Source organism: Oryctolagus cuniculus, chromosome 17 (genome assembly GCF_964237555.1).
Source record: "Oryctolagus cuniculus chromosome 17, mOryCun1.1, whole genome shotgun sequence".
NCBI lineage: Eukaryota > Metazoa > Chordata > Mammalia > Lagomorpha > Leporidae > Oryctolagus > Oryctolagus cuniculus.
In genome coordinates, this window is record NC_091448.1 from 36,425,957 (window position 1) to 36,446,805 (window position 20,849).

Here is a 20,849-nt window from a genome sequence, read left to right on the forward strand (position 1 = left end):
TAGGAAAACAAGTTCACCAGAAAAATGCTTGGTTTGAAAACAAATCAGTAACAAAACTGCCTCTGAACTAAAAGCAATAAAGTACATGTAATCAGAAAAACCAGGTACTAAATTAAGATCTCCTGAAAGAAGATTTCTCTCTATTTAACATGTATACACTATTTATATACTCTATGTCATATGAGGCATAAAATTTAAAGCAGAGCTACAGTGCACATGATTGATTTTTCCTGGCAAAAATTAAAACATGCACATGGAAACTTCAATCCACAAGTAAACAGTGATGTGGAAAGAGAAGTCAAGAAACATCACATTATTATTGATTCTCTTAAGTAGATGAAACTATATAAGGCTGAAATGTGTGGTTGCTTTGTATTTACAATTGTGATGTGGTCTGTATCAAGAAAACTACTGATCAACAAAAGTAAATAATTACAATAAACCATCAAATGAAAGCTATAAACAGAGACTCTGAGTGGTAAGAAGAATGCCTCATACAGATGCTGAAAAGAAAAATGATACTGCCAGTTTTTAAAAGCACTTCACTGCAGTAAGAAGGCCCAAGTCTAAGGAACCAGAGGCCTCCACCAAAGGTCTCAGAGTCCATCTGGAAACAGGAGAATCTGGCTGTCCAAAGCTCTGACTCAAAAATGACTCCTCCTCAGAGGATGAATGGATTAATGGAAAAGGAGACACTTCTGAGAACTCTGTAGAACTACAGCAGTGAATCCAAGAGCCCTCTGTCAACTAGATGGAAATAGCAGAAACAAAACAAATCCCTTAACAATCCTAAGACACACTATATTCCCGAGCCTAAAATGGAAAAATAAATAAAAGGCAAATTCTCAAAAATGGGTGGATTAATTTATCAAGTGATGCATCCTGATGCACAAAATTAAAATGAGAAAAAACAGATTCAAATAATAAAATAATACTGCCATCCCACTCAGTTTTGCTATCTACTCATTCAGAAACCAAAAGTCAATTTATATATAGATATATATAAGGCCCAACAATGATATAAAAGCTTGCACAAAAGAAGTTCATGATTATCTTTCATCTACTCATTATCTATCAAATTGCTCATTCCCTTTATGTTGCAGATAAGAATCACTATATCAAACTTAAGAAAAATTAGAAAATCTGATATTAGCAGCTGCCCCAGTGATGATACTAATGATATCAGCTAAATTTTTACTGAGCATTTGATATGTGCCACATCCTCTTCAAAGTGCTTTGAGCTTCACAGTAACACTTGAAGGTCAGTATCACTATCTACATTCTGCAAATAGAAAACTGAGTTCCAAAACGAAAAAGAAATAAAACAGAAAAAAGAAAAACACACAGAAAGAAAGAAAAAAAGAAAAGACAAGACTGAGTTCCAGGTGGATTGATAATTTGTCTAAGTTTACACCATTAAAAGTCATCAAGAATAAACTACCCTAGGGAGTCTAACTCTGGGGCCTTCAAGTGCCTTGCCAACAAGTTTATAGATTAGTAATAGACAACCTCAAAAATAACAGGGAGAGGGCACTCCACGTAGGAGAGTTTGGATTTGCTTCCCAGCTCTGGCTTCTGACTTCAGCTTCATGCTAACACAGAGCCTGGGAGGCTGCAAATGATGGTTCCTGGTGTTCCTGCCACAGTGTAGGAGACCTGGATTACGTTCCCAGCCTCTTGCTTGGACCCTCTTGGCCACCACAGGTATTTGGAGATTGAGCTAGCAGACCAGGGAGTTCTCTCTCTCTCTTTGTCTCTCTCTCTGCCTGCGTCTCAAATAAACAAAAATGAAATAAACATAACTTTTAAAAACTAGTAAGTGAGGCCAGCGCCGCAGCTCACTAGGCTAATCCTCCGCCTTGCAGCGCCGGCACACCGGGTTCTAGTCCCAGTTGGGGCACCGGATTGCCCCTCTTCCAGGCCAGCTCTCTGCTGTGGCCAGGGAGTGCAGTGGAGGATGGCCCAAGTGCTTGGGCCCTGCACCTGCATGGGAGACCAGGAGAAGCATCTGGTTCCTGGCTTCGGATCAGCACAGCACGCCGGCCGCAGTGCACCAGCCGTGGCAGCCATTTGGGGGGGTGAACCAACGGAAAAAGGAAGACCTTTCTCTCTGTCTAACTCTGCCCGTCCAAAACACACACACACACACACACACACACAAAACTAGTAAGTGAAAAGCACTAAGACCATCAGTACAGATAAAGGATATATTGAAAAAGGAAACATGAACTTCCATACTTTTTCATAAAGGGAGAAAACATAAAGCTCACCAGCCATTTCCATGCGAAGACAAAAGCAACCTCCTCTTTCCCCCAAACTTTCCCCCATTTCCCTGATCTCTTTTATACCATTTCTTTTTGTCTTTTAATTTTTATTAAAATCAACTTGGACCAGACCTTCATCACTCTAGCAAAGTTGTTTTTAATCACATTCACATGTCCTATTTCACTACATTTAATTCTCTTCTATTTCTCAGGTCATAGCTTCATTTACCTACTAGTAAAATTGAACACATTAATCAATCTCTTCTCTGTTCAAAACCTTCTTCACTTGGGCTCTAGAATTCTCCCATATGGCTTTCCTTTTTTATGTTGTTGGCTAGTTAATCTTGGAGGGCAGAAGGGCTCAGTCCCAGGACATCTCTATCTTATTCTCACTCACTCAACAGGTGATCTCATCCTGCTTCGGGTTTCAACTTCCATCCAAACATTTATCTTCATACAAACGAATGCTTTCCACTGAACTATATAACCAACAACCTACTCACCATCAAGCAGAGGTCAAAGAAACATCTTAACATGTCCAAAATTTCTGATCCTTTCCCCACCCTCAAACCTCAAACTTTATCCACAGCATTTTGCATTTCATTTGCTAGCAACCCCATTCTTTCAGTTGTTCAGACCAAAAGTGTTACTGCTCACTCTGACTCTTCTGTTCTTTCATGCTTGAAATAACATACACCAGAAATCCTGATAACCCTAACATAAAAAACCCAGTGACTTTGCAGAACCCCCATTATAAACATTGATTGTTCAACAAAAATAAGAGAAAGAAGGGAGGGAGGGGGAGAGAAGCATGATCATGCAAAGTTCATCTTTCAGCAGGATTTTTGCAATACTCTTCTAACTGGACTCGCTAGGTTTCCACACTTACCCACCTACTGATGATACATTCTCAATAAAGATCTCCATTCTGACTTTGCTAAAACACAGGACTTTCATGTCAGTCTTATTCTCAAAGCCTTCCATAGCCACCCCTCTTACTCGGAGGAAAAGTCGAAGGTTAACATTCCAGGCCACAGTTCCTCCCCGATTTCATCACCTATTGTGCACCTTGCACACTATACTTCAGCCACACTGGCCTTCCTGCCTTTCCTTCAACACTGTAGGCACATTCCCACCTCAAAATAATTTCACACAGGCTGTAGCTATCTGCATGACTTTCTCCCTTGCTTTCATCAGGTCTTTGCTCAAATGTCATCACAGTGAAGCCTACAGGAAGCATACTAACTTCAAACTGCAATATTCTCCAGGCATTCCCTATTCTCCACTTCCTTCCCTTATTTTTCTCCACAGCTCCATGAGAACAGAGAAGTTTTTTACTTTCCTTCAGTGACATATTGCTTGAGCTCATGACAATGCCTAGACACAAGAAATATCAATTAACCCTTTATAGACTCTAAAATAAAAAGCAATCTTACCATGAGTGAAAAGCTCTTCGTCTTGGAAAATTAAAAAAAAAAAATACTGCTTTCCTTAGAACAACTTCTAAAGACATTTTAAAAATCTGATGTGAGGCGGTGTTGTGGCACAGCTGGTAAAATCACTGGATGTGACACTGGCATACCATGCGAGTACAGATTCCAGTCCCAGCTGTTATACTTCCAATCCAGCTCCATGCTAATGGCCTGGGAAAGCAGTGAAGGATGGCCCAAGTGCTTGGGCCCTGCCATACATTGGGAGGCCCCAGATGGAGGCCCAGGCTCCTGGCTTGAGCCTGGCCCCAGAACTGGCTGTTGCAGCCATATCGGGAAGGAACCAGCAGGGAGAAGATCTGTGTGTGTGTGTGTGTGTGTGTGTACGTACGTGTGTCCCTTTCACTCTGTTATACCACTTTTCAAATAAATTTTTAAAATTTTAAAAACCAAAAACGGCCAGCGCCGCGGCTCACTAGGCTAATCCTCCGCCTAGCGGCGCCGGCACACTGGGTTCTAGTCCCGGTAGGGGCGCCGGATTCTGTCCCGGTTGGCCCTCTTCCAGGCCAGCCCTCTGCTGTGGCCAGGGAGTGCAGTGGAGGATGGCCCAGGTGCTTGGGCCCTGCACCCCATGGGAGACCAGGAAAAAAGCACCTGGCTCCTGGCTCCTGCCATCGGATCAGCGCGGTGCGCCGGCCACAGCGCGCCAGCCGCGGCGGCCATTGGAGGGTGAACCAACGGCAAAGGAAGACCTTTCTCTCTGTCTCTCTCTCTCACTGTCCACTCTGCCTGTCAAAAATAAAAATAAAAATAAAAAAATAAAAAAATTAACCAAAAACATGATGTAAAGCCACAGAGGTCACATTTTGCCAACTTCTGTGCAGGGTGGCAAGACACAATAGGATTTTTCTTTAAAGAAGTCAATCCAACAGGAAACACAGATGTACCAATGAATTCCCATATTATAAGACAAAAGTATGCACAGTAAACCAAAAATGAAGTTGACACATGCAATACCACATCAAGAGAAGACTTAAGAGAGAGACTGTTATTTCAGCTGCCTTAGTAGGCAATCAAAGGCATAATAATTATTTGAAGAACAGAAAACTACACAAATAGGAAAGTCACCCTCAAAAATCAATACACCTGGCATATTCAGCAAAGAGTAAAGAACTCAAATCATGATGGCACAAGAGGATAGGAAGATGAGGCATTTCCTCACATTCTAAGATTATGGTGTGACATAAGCAGAAAATTGGCATATAATTAGAAAGGTAACGAATTAAACTGAAGTACAGTTAAACTATTAAAAACAATGTTATACTATAATGTTAATGTTACAATAACATACAATCACATATAATTTCAAAGCTGTGATGAGCACAAAAGATATATCAAACCATTAAATAATTTAACACATTCACAATACATATTTAATAATAAAGTGCTTGAAAAGTTCACAAAAAATGGAATCAGAAGCATAGTCTTGATGAAAGGATTTTTAAGTCCAAGTATAAATTCTTTCACAACACAGAGTTCCCACGTATGACTGATAAAAAAGTTTTCTGTGCCAAAACAAATTCACACTTTTAATTCTATTTTTCTCACATCTAACATGACATCAAAACTACTGTGTTTTCTACTGGTACCAAAAACACAAGTACTGCTGGTACTGTGGCCATGTATTTTCTATATCCGTATTGAAAAGAGATACTTACTTTTGGCTAGAGGACAATGAATATAAAGAAGTACTTTTTTTCTATCTCCTTTCATGAATCTCATGGTGGGAACCCTTCATCTAGACTAAGCTCCATCCAACAAGATAGGAAATGAAAAGCAGTATTTGTAAAGAATATATTTCAAATAAATAAACATCCTCTGGAAAGACAGATAAAATAATCCTAACCTGACTGGATTGACTCCAAAAGTAAAAAGGAAATACCCCTATATCAACTGTTATTTAACAGTTTCCTTGACTTTGCTAAAAGGAGCACAGATGAACACTGGTACCAGGGCCAAAACATGATTCATTTTCAAGATGAATCCCTCCCTGTGCAAAGGTTTACATTGTCTTTAACCACCATCAGACTGTTTACCCACACAAACTGTAAATACATCATTTTTAGAACCAACCCAACAACAATGCCCATGTTGTTTTGACATGTTAAGATACAAAAATAAAATGGAGAAAAATGACCACCACTCCAATGACTATACTTCAAAAATGAGAAAAACTACATAGCAATGGGGAGAAATGTGTTATCCAGGGAAACACACCTCTTTGAAACTCACTGCTTTCAGAAGGGAATCTTAAGTACAGCATCATTTTCAGTGCTGAATCTCCCCTCTGAAATTTCTGCGAAAACACCAGAAAACCTAGGAAAGCACTAAGCTTAGGGAAAACAGCATATTCTGACTTTGAATTCAAGTATTATTCTTAAGCTAACGTCCTTTTACAAAAATATAAAACCTTTCATTGACTGGCCCTTTGACACTTTTGATAAAAACATATTGAGAGGCCAGCGCCGCGGCTCACTAGGCTAATCCTCCACCTAGCGGCGCCAGCACACCGGGTTCTAGTCCCGGTCGGGGCGCCAGATTCTGTCCCGGTTGCCCCTCTTCCAGGCCAGCTCTCTGCTGTGGCCCAGGAGTGCAGTGGAGGATGGCCCAAGTACTTGGGCCCTGCACCCCATGGGAGACCAGGAAAAGCACCTGGCTCCTGCCATTGGATCAGCGCAGTGCGCCAGCTGCAGCGCGCCGGCTGTGGCGGCCATTGGAGAGTGAACCAACAGCAAAGGAAGACCTTTCTCTCTGTCTGTCTCTCTCACTGTCCACTCTGCCTGTCAAAAAATTTAAAAAAAATAATAATAAAAACATATTGAGAGGTATTTGGTTGCAGTCATTTAATATCTGTCTTTCTCTTTGGAGTAGAAGACACAAGAACGCATTGTGTGTGTGTGCATGTGTGTGTGTGTACATCATACCTAAAAACTGGCACAGATTTTTGTCATGTGGTTTACTCAGTTAAAAAAAAAAAAAAGAGGAATGGGAAGAAAATCAAAGGTAAAAAGAGGTCTTCCAGAAGTTCATGAAAATTTTTTTGCACCAAGATAAACAAATTTGTTCCACAAAACTTGTAAACTACACTTCTGCATCTGTGAGTTGTCTTGTTGACCTAGCTGCTGCACATACACATTGAATCTCTCTCAAAAAAAGTCACCTGGCACCGGGTAAGCCCTGGCTTCAACTTGCTGCTGATTCTATCCTGGAAGGTAACAAGTGAAAATCAAGTACTTGAGTCCTAAGTGTTACTCCAGGATCCTGGTTTTGGATTGGTCCAGCCCCAGCTGATATGCACATTTGGGGAGTGAACCAGCAAATGGAAGGTATCTACCACCATCCCCATTTCCCCACCCTATTGCTTTGTCTTCCAAATAAATAAGTTCAATTTTCTAAAAACAAAAATATTCATCACAAAGAATCCTTAAAGAATCTATACTACATACTTAAATACCAGTTTTTTGGCACAATACTTAAATAGAGATTCTACATATTTGAGTTATAGTAGTTCCCTTCAGGATACATGTACACTCTCACAGAAAGTTTTCAAGAATGATGGAAAATATAGTCTGTATAAACTAAAAACATACATGTAGACACAAATAATACTGAACAAGTATTACAAAATTATATGTAATGTGGTCAACACAGAAGCTGAAACAATAAAAGTGGGTATATACTCAAAAGAATTGCAAACAAGTAAATAAATAAATGTATACACATGTTCATAACAACATTAGTCACAAAAGCCAAAAGGGAAAAAAAGTATGGGTTTAGCCTAGTAGTTAAGACACAGGTCAAGGTGCCCACATCCCATATCAGAATGCCTGAGTTCATTTCTTGGCTGACTCCTGACTTGAACATTTTGCTAATACAAACCCTGGTTTGCAGTAGTAATGGCTCAGGTAATTGAGTTTCTGCCACCCACATGGGAGTCCTGGATTGAATTTCAAAATCCTGGCTTTGGCCATGGCCCAGCTCCAGCTGTTATAAGCACTTGGAGTATGAACCAGCAGATGGAAGTTCACTTTCTCTGTTGCACTGCCTCTCAATAAATGAATAAATTTTTAAAATAGAAGGATGGAAAACAAACATCAATGGATGGATAAATGGATAAACTGGGTTATCTTACTATCTAAAACTGCCTGATCTTGAAAATCTAAAATGGTTATCCATTAAGGAGAATCTACAACACTCCAGGTAGAGTCATCTAATGTCCACATTGTCTTCATGATAATAAAACAGTAGCACCACTATGGTGTTATCTCACAAAATTAAGATTCATATATGAATTTCCACTCAAAATGAGTAGATATATTTATACCAAGAAACAAGTAGAAAAAACTTCATTGCATCATTATTCCTACCAACTCTAAATCAAAAACACAACAAATATACTTCAGTAGTTATAGAAAGGATAAACAAATAGAAGTATATTTGAACAGTGGAAAAATTAAAGTAATGGAAATAAGTGAACTAAAACTACTCACAACAACATGAATGAATCTCACCAATATAATGTGAAAGGAAATCAAATATCCCAAAATATAAATGACACTTGTATAAAATGGGAACAAACTCTACTCTATATAAGGGAAGATTCTAATTTTTTTTAAAGTCAGCATGTGATAACTAGAAGAGAAATAACTGTGGTTTAATGGTATGGGGCACAAAAAATGTGGGAATTCTGACAATGTTTCATTTATTGACTGGGAGGAAGATTACACAACTATTTGCTCTAAGATCTAACACCAATATACACCTTTGTTTTTCCTGTAACATTCTGGTAGAAATCACGCAGAGAAATACCTCAACATAAAAAGCAAATGCTGTTCTTCCTAAAATATACATGAAGCATGACTATTCCTCTCCAAAAATGAGTAATTCTAAGGAATTATACTCTTAGAACTGACCCATTAAAGACAGAACATGGGAGAAGAGATATGCAGAACGATGTTAAAGTCTCCAAAGTTAAGAGAACATTCTCACACTTCAAATGTCCTAAACATACCAAATATCATTTATATACCAAAAAATACAGGCAGTTAAAATAATATGGTCAAAACAACTGGTACCATATTGGCTTCAATTTATTAAATGACTTAATAAATAAGAATATCTAAAACGAGCCCAAGAGTTTATCTTTAAATGAACAGATAATAAAAAGTTTTAATTAATTCCAGACCTCTAAAATTAAGAACAAAGAAGGGAGACTGGAGTGAGTAGTAGAAAAGGAAAAAATTAGGTTTACCATGTAGGGGTGAGCCAGAAGGACTGCTTGATAGGCCTGGAACAGGGCTACAGCGACCTCCCTGCTTAGACGTCAATTCTTGTTCAATCTCTTCCAGTCCAGCACTCTTCTGGAAACGGCTCATGCGATTCACTACTCGTGGTGATGTGTGTGTTCGAACACAAGGCTGGCCCCCATAGGGGTTGATGGGGAACACGTGGGAAGTACCCCGGAGGGTACTAACTACAACCCAGCGACAGTCATGGCTGAAGCAGATGTCTTGTACCTAGAAATGAGATAAGACATAATGATGGCTGAAACTATTCAGAATATTATACATCAACAAAATTTCATGAAGAGCAAATCACAAATATAAAAAAACTGTGTTCTGGGGCTTGTGCTGCTTCAAGTCCTGGCTGTTCTTTGATCTAGTTCTCTGCTGTGGTCTGGGAAAGCAGCAGAAGATGGCCCAAGTCCTTGGGCTCCTGCACCCGTGTGGAAGACCCGGAAGAAGCTCCTGGCTCCTGGCTTCGGATTAGCTCAGGTCCAGCTACTTCGGCCATTTGGGGACTGAACCAGCAGATGGAAGACCACTCTCTTCTGTATCTACCACTCTGTCTTTCAAACAAATAAAATAAATTGTAAACACACACACACACACACACACACACACAGTGTTCTACAGAAGAGGTTCACAATGAATACTGATCAAAACTCGATTCAAAGATTCTACAAAATTTAGAGGAGGAATTCTGGCCTTAGTGCATTGTGTGCCAAGTCAGAAAACAGTGCCTACACAGTTTCATCCTATTGATCTTAGGAGCTATAAGACAAAATATATGAGTCAGGTTTATTTTTCTAAATGATTTTGGCTTCCAATAAGCACAGAAGGGTAAAAATTTTAAAAGTGTACTATATAGGGCCGGCGTCGCGGCTCACTAGGCTAATCCTCCACCTTGCAGCGCCGGATTCTGTCCTGGTTGCCCCTCTTCCAGGCCAGCTCTCTGCTATGGCCCGGGAGTGCAGTGGAGGATGGCCCAGGTGCTTGGGCCCTGCACCCCATGGGAGACCAGGAGAAGTACCTGGCTCCTGCCATCGGATCAGCGCGGTGCACCGGCTGTAGCGCACTGGCCACGATGGCCATTGGAGGGTGAACCAACGGCAAAGGAAGACCTTTCTCTCTCTGTCCACTCTGCCTGTCAAAAAATTTTAAAAAAAAAGTGTACCATATAATTGAGCCAGAATTAATTCAATAAATATTTACTGGACACTATGCTAAGCACTGGCAACAATGAGGTAAACGAGAAACAACCACTGTGCTTACAGTAAAACAGGAGGACAAGACATAAATACTCAGGAAACTGAAATACATATCAAGTGAAAAAAACTGTTTTGTGTACCAGGCTCAGTAGAAATACGAAGAAAGGGAAATGCTAACTCTGCCTCTGAGATCAGGTTTTCACCTCTGTTCCCTACAAGATGGTGGCCGTAAAACGTAAGGAGCAGACCAAAGAGCATCAGCATAGGCAATGGTTCTGGAACTGACATTTGAAGTAAGATACTTACAAGGAAAGGAGAGCCACTCCAATTTATATATGTTTAGACATTCCACATTAGATATACATTTACATATGTGCCTTATAAATGGAAGGCAAAAGCCAGAGCAAGGTGTGTTTGGATTTTATTTAAGAAATAGTAGAGTCAAAATTTCAGTTTTGGAAAGTTGCTTCTGCAAATAAAATGAGAAGGAGTAGATTTGTAAGAGGAAAATGAGGCAGGAAATGACTTCCAGAATCAGCTACAGATCTCTGAAGACATGGAAGATGGAGAAGAGAGAAGGCCTAAAAACACTAAATGCACAGACACACAGCAGCAATACGCATGTATGGTCAGTGGTTGGCCCCTTCCCTTTTCACTAATGGACTACAAAGCCCTCCAGGACCTACAGCCTCTGTTGTCTGTCACAACTCGATTCTGCCCTCGTACTGTCAAACCAGACATAGAAAATATGTAAACAAATCAAGGAAGCTATGAATTAAGTAGAAGTCCTCAAAGCAAAGAAGTACTTCTCAATATATTAGACATTCAAATAAGCCTGCTCCACATATTTACCAACGCACAAGTTTCTAAAAGACCCTGGAAAGTCTTAAATAAAAAATAAATGTTTGTTTAATGTATCAAGGCAAAAACTTAATTGGTAGAATATTGATAACAAACAGGAATACATGGACAAACCCAAAATTCAACCACGTCTGCCCAACTTGATTAATGCTAACACATCATAATGGTACAATAATGTTATAATGGAAAATAATACTGAAAGCTGACGAACTTAAAACACAGCATTTCACACAAAAAGTTGTCTCACAAGCATATAACCTGTATAGTTTGCTTACAATAACTTTCAGTTTAACAGACTTTTCTATTAAATAGGTTAGGAGCCTATTAAAAGAAAGAGTAGAAGGAGGTGAAAAGTGAAATAAAGGGAATGTTAGCTCAAAAAAAAGTATAAATAGTGAATGCTAGAGAAGAAAATAATAGTGCCTTAAGAATTTAGTATCAATATTCAAATGCATTCCCACATGCCGGAGTCAAACACAAAGAAAAATACCTTCAGGATTATTGAGTAATTTATGCTTCATCCATAGGGCATCTGACACACATTATCTAAAACTTTTTTTCCACAACACTTATATTCAGATCTCTTCCTGTACTATCAACAAAAATGACTTACCTTATTTCACATCTAAAAAATGCTTGTGATATGAAGTGTTTTTAACAATCAGTATCAAGAGAGGAAGACAGAATTCTACCTAATGCTTACTTAGAAAACTGCTGTTGAAAAAGTGATTCTGCTCTATGACCCTGAAGACACATTAGTAAACATATATGGGCAGAGAAGGGTTGTTAAAGATAATAGCTGTCAGGAGAACTAGAATAATCCTTTAAATTATATCACAGAGGATAACAAGTCACATATCCACAAAACAGAAATGATAAAAATGTCAGTATCACTAAACTAGCTGGGTGATTTTTCATATGCCATTAAGTAAAACAAAACAAAAAGTATTAAAATATCAGTATAATAATAAAGTGATGACATCATTTATATAATTTTTGGACCTTAATTTTGGAATGTTAATGCTAGTCAAGATTTTCTCATCACAAAAAAGGAGAGGTTAGACTGGAGTCCCATCTATGATTTAGTTCTATAGTATTAAATATAATTATACAGATTGGGCAACTATTATTTTTTTTAAAAAAGGAGAGAGAGAGAGAAAACAAGTATAGGAGTCACTCATTACTCAAACTCTTCCTATCAAATTTAGGGACAAAATTATTGAGATAATTATATTTAAAGAGCTTCACCACTAATATTGTGAACTCAGGAAGTAAGTGCTCCTGGCTGGCTGTATTTCAATATGCTTTTAAATTGAAACAGAAAATGAATGTGGATATGAGACAAGTGCAGGTTTCTTTCAAAGTTGGGATTTATAATCTTTTTCTCTAAGGGACCACATGGGAAAATCTTAGGCATTACAGGTCAGGGAAAAATGTCCTGAGGCCTACATTATCAGAACCCAGAGAAAATAATCTTCAAACAAATTTTTATTCACAATGGTTAAAATATAATAATAATCCAGTACACTTTCCATTGCAATATAAAAACTATATTGCAATGAGAAAGATGAAATTCTTTCATACTGAGGGTTAGTATTTTGCTTTTAAGGTTCAACGCAAGTGTTATACAATATTCATCTGCAAAAATCATGCTGGTGATATATATGAAAACAATCAAAGGGCCACCATGAGCCACAGCTTGCTGACTCAATTTATATCATCATCATGGTGGTGAATGTAGACTTGAACAGATTCACTGACCTCAAAAGTAGAAAAAATTACAGAAATCTAAAGTCAAAGGCAAAAAAACATAAGATATCCTCAGGTCCACAAGTAGGATTGCTATAGTTTAGAAGAATCTCCACCGTAAAGAGGAGACTTTACAGAAAACTTTAACACAAGAAGAACTAATACATGACATGACCTAGGAACATGAGATAAATGAAATGAAAGTACATTTGAAATTCATGCCATTTCTACATGGAAGTAGAAAGGCTTAAAACAAAAAACAGAAAAGTGACAGTTTGATTAAAACCTAAAATCTCTGTTCCTTATTTATCCTTTTTCTTTTAAATATTTATTTATTTATTTGAAAGACAAGAGTTACAGAGAGAAGGACAGACAGAGAGAGGGATCTTCCAATACTGGTTCACTCCCTAGATGGCTGCAACAGCCAGTGATGGCCCAGGAGGAAGCCAAGAGCCAGGAGCTTCTTCCAGTTGTCCCACATGGGTGGCAGAGGCCCAAGCACTTGGGCCATTTTCTGATGCTTTCCCCAGAACATTAGCAGGGAGCTGGATCAGAAGGGAGCACCCAGGATACAAACCAGCACCCATATGGGATGCCGGAGTAGCAGGCAGTGGTTTACCTGCTATGCCACAATGCTAGCCCCTCCCTTACCCTTTTTCAAATTGAGGAAGCATGAGGTTGTCATCCATGAGCCTCAGTGAAAAATAAAACATAATCTTTCATACCTAAAATATGCAAAAGAAGACTAGCAACCTAAAAGGATTTTGGTAAAAATTGAGCTAGTACATGAAAGCAAATAAACCAGTATCTGGAATGTCTTAAAAGTAATAATTTTGAGTTGCTACTGTGTCAATAAAATGGCAATAATGTTATATAAGTTTGAAATATTCCTCACAACTACTAACAATGAAAGACTCTGCAAATATAAGACTTAGTTTAGCTCACAAACTAACTTGAATTCATGGAGATATTAATTCTTATTTATTTGTCTAAACAGACTGCTACCAGAATTTGAAACAAGAATTTTATCTTATAGATTACCTTTTCTTTTCCTCTACTTAATAGAGGATATGTATATAAGTTATGAAAAGACAGAAGAAGAAGTGAGTTCCAATAAGCTGTAGGAATATATGGGAAAGGGGGAGGGGTATACACACAGCTAAAAAGAGATGATCACAGACAGGGAAGAGCAAGGTCTGAATTCTACTCCTCAAACTTCTGACGTGTCTGAAGTTGGGAACACAAATACTTTAAGTATATCTGAGGTTTAAATAAAATCCATTTTTAAAGATGCCTATAATACTTCTGAGTTTCCCTGACACCGATCACAAATACTTCCTTCATCAAAGAAATAAAATCATACACAGAATATGTTTTCTGGTGATAATGCAATCAAACTGCAAATCAGTAAGTAAAGGAAAAATCACTAGACAGATGGCAACTGAACAACACACTTCTAAATAATTCATAGATTAAATGTAAAGACTGAAAAGGAGTAACAAAATCGACAGAAATGAACAAAAAATGAAAATATCTTAGCAAATATGAAAACAATGCAGCACTGTGGGAAAATTATCCCTCTAGATACATAAATGGGAAACAAGAAAGGAACCAAAGGCCGGCGCCGCGGCTCACTAGGCTAATCCTCCGCCTAGCGGCGCTGGCACACCGGGTTCTAGTCCCGGTCGGGGCGCCGGATTCTGTCCCGGTTGCCCCTCTTCCAGGCCAGCTCTCTGCTGTGGCCAGGGAGTGCAGTGGAGGATGGCCCAAGTGCTTGGGCCCTGCACCCCATGGGAGACCAGGAAAAGCACCTGGATCCTGGCTCCTGCCATCGGATCAGCGCGGTGCGCCGCCGCAGTGCGCCGGCCGCGGTGGCCATTGGAGGGTGAACCAATGGCAAAGGAAGACCTTTCTCTCTGTCTCTCTCTCTCACTGTCCACTCTGCCTGTCAAAAAAAAAAAAAAAAAAAAAGGAATCAAATCAATAATCTAACAAATACTGGACTGAGGGATAGGCAAAGAATTTTTAAGCTTTATTTAAAAGCATATCCCATAAAGAAATTTGCTACCTTGGATCTTAATAAACTAAAAAATTTTTGCTTTCCAAGAGCCCATGTCTCTAGTAGATGAACAGCTGTAGGGATTCCAATTCAATCCCATCGAGGTGGCATGTACCAATGCCATCTCACTGTTCCAGGTGATCAGTTTCAGTTCACAGTTGGTCATGGTGAAGGGACTGGGAGTCAAAGGGAGCACATAGACAAGTCTAGTACCTGCTAACGCTAACTGATGGAGTAAATAAAGGGGAGAGTGATCCAACATGGGAAGTGAGATACTCAGCAGACTCATAGAATGGCAGATGTCCTAAATAGCACTCTGGCCTCAGAATCAGCCCTAAAGGCATTCGGAGCTGGCTGAAAAGCTCATGAGAGTATTTCAGGCATGGAAAGCCAAGACACTCTGGCAAAAGATCTCTGCGAGTGAGATCCCAGTGGAAAGAACAGGCCATCAAAGAAGGAGGTACCTTTCTCTGAAGGGAGGAGAGAACCTCCACTTTGACTATGACCTTGTCTAAACAAGATAAGAGTCGGAGAACTCAGAGGGCTTCCATAGCCTTGGAAACTCATGACTGGAGCATAGGGGGATTGCTGATGCCATAGACAGGAGTGTCAATTGGTAAAGTCAGCAACAGGAGTCACTGTGCACTTACTCCTCATGTAGGATCTCTATCCTTAATGTGCTGTGCATTGGGATTTAATGCTATAACGAGTACTCAAACAATATATTTCACTTTGTGTTTCTATGGGGGTGCAAACTGTTGAAATCCTTACTTAATGCATACTAAACTGATCCTCTGTAAAAAAAAAAAAAAAAAAAAAAAAAAAAAAGAAAGAAATTATCAATTCCCAACTTGACTCTCACTGGGATTAAACATGACAATAGGTCTAATCTGATTTCATCATCATTTTAAAAAATCATCTATTATTTTTCACTTTATGTTTCTGTGTGGGAGCAAACTGTTGAAATCCATACTTAATGTATACTAAGCTGATCTTCTGTATATTAAGATAATCGAAAATGAATCTTGATGTGAATGGAAGGGGAGAGGGAGTGGGAAAGGGGAGGGTTGTGGGTGGGAGGGACGGTATGGGGGGAAAGCCATTGTAATCCATAAGTCGTACTTTGGAAATTTATATGCATTAAATAAAAGTAAAAAAAAAAAAAAAAAAAAACTAATAATTTAAAAATCGATCACTTCTTAACTGGATTGCTTGTTTTGTTGTTCATGAATGTCTTGAGCTCTTAACCCTTTATCAGTTGTATAGCTTGCAAATATTTCCTCCCATTTTGTCGGCTGCCTCTTCACTTTGCTGAGTGTTTCTTTTGCAGTATATTAGATTCTCAGCTTGATGTAATCCCATTTGTCAATTTTTGCTTAGATTCTGCTTCTAGAGTTAAGAAATGGGCAAAGGACTTGAACAGGCATTTTTCAAGATAGAAAATTCAAATGGCCAACAGACACTTGAAAAAAAATACTCAGGATCACTAGCCATTAGGGAAATGCAAATCAAAACCATGGTGAGGTTTCACTTTAGTCCTGTTAGAATGGCTCACATACAGAAATCAACAAACAACAAATCCTGGTGAGAATGTGGGGGAGAAGGTACTCTGGTCCACTGTTAGTGGGAATGTAAACCGGTGCAGCCATTGTGGAAGACATTATGGAGATACATCAGAAATCTGTATAAAGACCTATTATATGATCCAGCCATTTCATTCCTGGAAATTTACCCAAATCAAAAGAAATCAGTATATGAAAGAGTTATCTGTACCCCTATGTTCAATGCAGCACAATTCACAATAGTTAAGATATGAAATCAACCCAGATGTTCATCAATAGTTGAGTGGATAAAGAAATTATGGTATATACACACTATGGAATACTACTCAGCTGTAAAAAAAAATTAATAATGAATTACGTCTTTTGCAACAAGACAAATGCAACTGCAAACCATTATACTTAATAAAATAAGCCAGTCCCCAAAAGACAGATATAATATGTTTTGTTTTTTTAAAGATTTATTTTTTATTTATTTGAAAGACAGAGTTACAGAGAGAGGTAGAGCTAGAGAGAGAGAGAGAGAGGTCTTCCATCCGCTGGTTCACTCCCCAGATGACTGCAATGACAAGAGCTGAGCTGATCCAAAGCCAGGAGCCAGAAGCCAGGAGCCTTCTCCAGGTCTCCCATGTGGGTGCAGGGCCTAAGAACTTAGGCCATCTTCCAGTGTCTTCCCGGCCACAGCAGAGAGCTGGACTGGAAGTGGAGCAGCTGGGACTCGAACTGGCATTCATATGGGATGCCAGGGCTGCAGGATGGGGCTTTAACCCGCTATGCCACAGCTCTGGCCTCCAGACAGCATATGTTTTTCCTGATCTGAGGTAACTAATACAGTACCTGAAATGTAATGTACTGGCGTGAAACAGACATTCTGAGATTCCATGATTGTTTATTGCCCTTGTCTCTTCCGTTGAGGAACAGTGTTTTTGTTTTGTTTTCTCTTCATACTATTTGTTCAACTCTTTTACTTAGTGTAGGGTTAACTATATGATCATTAAGCAGACTGAAAATAGATCTTTGTTAAAATTAAGAGTGGGAATGTGAGGAGGAGGAAGAAGAAGGTTGGAGGTTGGAGCATGGGCAGAAGGGAGAGTAGGGTTGAAAGTGTCACTATGTTCCTAAATCTGCATATATGAAACATATGAAACTTGTATAACTTAAATAAAATTCTTAAAAAAAGAAAAAGATACATTGTTCTCAAAACTATTTTTCTCTGTGCAAATTCTTATAAAATTGAGCCTGTAATTATTGTTTTGAGCATCTGTGCCAAAGAAATGAAAAAAGTATTTTCACATAGTACATATTTAATGAACACAGGGGCCAGTCTGTGGCGCAGTGGGTTAACGCCCTGGCCTGAAGTGCTGGCATCCCATATGGGCACTGGTTCTAGTCCCGGCTGCTCCTCTTCCGATTCAGCTTTCTGCAATGGCCTGGGAAAGCAGTGGAAGATGGCCCAAGGCCTTGGGCCCCTGCACCCGCATGGGAGACCTGGAAATAGCTCTTGGCTCCTGGCTTCAGATCGGCGCAGCTCCAGCTGTTGTGGCCATCTGGGGAGTGAACCAGCAGATGGAAGACACACCCCCCCTTTGCCTCTCTCTGTAATTCTATCTTTCAAATAAATAAAATAAATCTTTTAAAAAAATGAACATTAACTATAAACACTCCAGATGTTGTTAAACAGGTGAATGTTCAAACACTCAAATGCATGGGAGGAATGTCTGGTAATAAAACAACAGGAGGGAACTGTTCAGTATTGGGAAGGTGGGCATGGATATACAAACTAATATGATAAAACTACACAGACACACAAATGACTACAAGTAAACTTGGTGAAACCAAAAATAGAATTTTTAAAATATTTATTTATTTATTTGAAAGTCAGAGTTACACAGAGAGAAAATGAGAGGTAGAGAGAGAGAGAGAGGTCTTCCATCCACTGGTTCACTCCCCAATTGGCCGCAATGGCTGGAGCTGAGCCGACCCGAAGCCAGGAGTCAGGAGTCTCTTCCGGGTCTCCCACGCTGGTTCAGGGGCCCAAGGAGTTGAGCCATCTTCCACTGCTTTCCCAGGCCATAGCAGAGAGCGGGATTGGAAGTGGAGCAGCTGGGAGTTGAACCGGTGCCCATAAGGGATGCCAGCACTGCAGGTGGCAGCTTTACCCTCTACGCCGGCCCCCCAAAAAAGATTTTTTAGAATATATTTATGTCATTACCCTGATTGTGATCTAATATGCTACTGTAAAATATGACCACTGAAGTAAAACTGGGCAAAATGTACATGGAATCTTTTGGTGTTATTTTTTGCAAGTGTGTTTAAATCTATAAACACTGAAATTTTTTAAAAAATCAGTAAATATGGGCCGGCGCCGCGGCTCACTAGGCTAATCCTCCGCCTTGCGGCGCCGGCACACCGGGTTCTAGTCCCGGTAGGGGCGCCGGATTCTGTCCCGGTTGCCCCTCTTCCAGGCCAGCCCTCTGCTGTGGCCAGGGAGTGCAGTGGAGGATGGCCCAGGTGCTTGGGCCCTGCACCCCATGGGAGACCAGGAAAAGCACCTGGCTCCTGGCTCCTGCCATCGGATCAGTGAGGTGCGCCGGCCGCAGCGCGCCAACCGCGGCGGCCATTGGAGGGTGAACCAACGGCAAAGGAAGACCTTTCTCTCTGTCTCTCTCTCTCACTGTCCACTCTGCCTGTCAAAAAAATAAATAAATAAATAAATAAATCTGTAAATATGAAGCCTTTCTAAAATAACTGCACAGGATCAGCAGTGCTCATGGGCTTGGCTTCCTTCTGCAGCTTGAATCTGACTACAGATGAGGACAAGAGTGATCAAAGATGACAAGGACCGCAGGTTGACATGGGCCAGTAATGGGCAAAGGCAGGGTACAGATAGCAACAATATCCTGCTGTGCCTGGATATTAATAAGGATCCTGAAAATCAGCACCTTACTCACAGTAGGGTAGGGGAACACATTAATATTAGGACCCAATCATGATTCTAAGGGCTAAGTGAGAAAAAAGGTCATCACTCAACAGCCGTCCCATGGTATCTAGTCTGGCCTCCCCTGACAACCAAACAGGGGATATTATAGCATGGCAGCTATCTCTAGAGCAACTGAGGTTGCAAACTTAAGTTACAGTAGGATGAGTGCACAAAAACAACCTACTAGACTTCTAGTTAGTTCTTATGCTACAGAAATCCAGGAGGAAAAAGCAGAGGTAAAGACTTAACGGCTGCTGAAGTAAACTGAGGTGTTATCCCAGTACAATATCGCCACCTGCCTGATGCAGTAACCAAGTACACGGCCTTTTGTGGATGGATGGCAGCTATCAAGCAGCTACTAAACCCAAACTGTAACTGAACAGCTCATTCGGGGAGGCCATATTACATTCCAGACCCACTTCGGGAAAGGTCAACTATAACCTGAGAATAAACAAGACAAGATGGCAAAACAGGAATGGAAGTGGATATTCCAAAGTACGAGAAGAGTGACAACTTGGGTTTTACATCTACTCTTACTCCACCATCTTAAAAAATACCATAGATTCAACAGAGACATGATTCACAGAGCTTCCTCTAAGTGCTTAGGCTTGATTCTGTCATGTCAGAACCAAAATGAAAGCTGATGGTGTTCACTTGGCCATGGCAACTGTATCACCCTAAAAACCAGACTGGAAGACTAACTGAACAAAGGAAAAATCAGCACAGGAAAATAAAAGAAAGCCATCGGCCCTGATATAAGTTAGAATTAGACAAACTATAACCACAGGCCAACCTTATTCACTTATTCATATATTATCTGGATGCTTTTTTGTGATGAAAACAGAGTACAGAAACCATATGGAATACAGAATTAAATATTTTTAATATCTGGCCCTTAAAGAAAGCTTACTGACTCCTACTATATATACCCAAACTCTGGTCAAGATTTATTTTTACCAGTTCTGGGGCAGCTGGGAGTGGACTGGCCAATGTTCCCATCTATCACTAGGATAACATACCAGCATATTGCAGATGCACACCTTTGCAACTCGAGGCTGTGCAAATTATGGCTGCTCTTTGAACAATCTGGGTCTCTCATAAAAAAGGTATGGACCCATTTATTGACAGAAATGATTGAAATCAAACTATCGATCAAGTCTACACTGCCTTACACTGCACTGATTGTAATCCAAAGTACATTCCTCAGTAATGAATGATTTGTCTGTGGTTTAAGTCCCATTTATTATCCATTGTTTCATGGCCAATCGAAGTATATATAATGGCAAAACTGAAAATATACATTCTGCAGTTGTTGGGGTTAAATGTTACCTATAAAGACAATATGGTTGGTAGTGCTGTTCTGATAAATTCATGGTTTTTTTGCTATTTGTTCTTCC

General features: G+C 39.8%; 1 protein-coding gene across 15 annotated transcripts in view; it reads right to left on the reverse strand.

Moving 5' to 3' along the window:
- BCAS3 (BCAS3 microtubule associated cell migration factor) overlaps positions 1 to 20,849 on the reverse strand; it is a 607,306-nt gene that overhangs the window by 366,252 nt on the left and 220,205 nt on the right. For all 15 annotated transcript variants that reach the window (XM_070061000.1, XM_070061002.1, XM_051824721.2 and 12 more), the window contains one exon: positions 9,006 to 9,270. In XM_070061000.1, the coding sequence (XP_069917101.1) occupies positions 9,006 to 9,270 (265 nt within the window). The remainder of the gene's footprint in view (positions 1 to 9,005; positions 9,271 to 20,849) is intronic.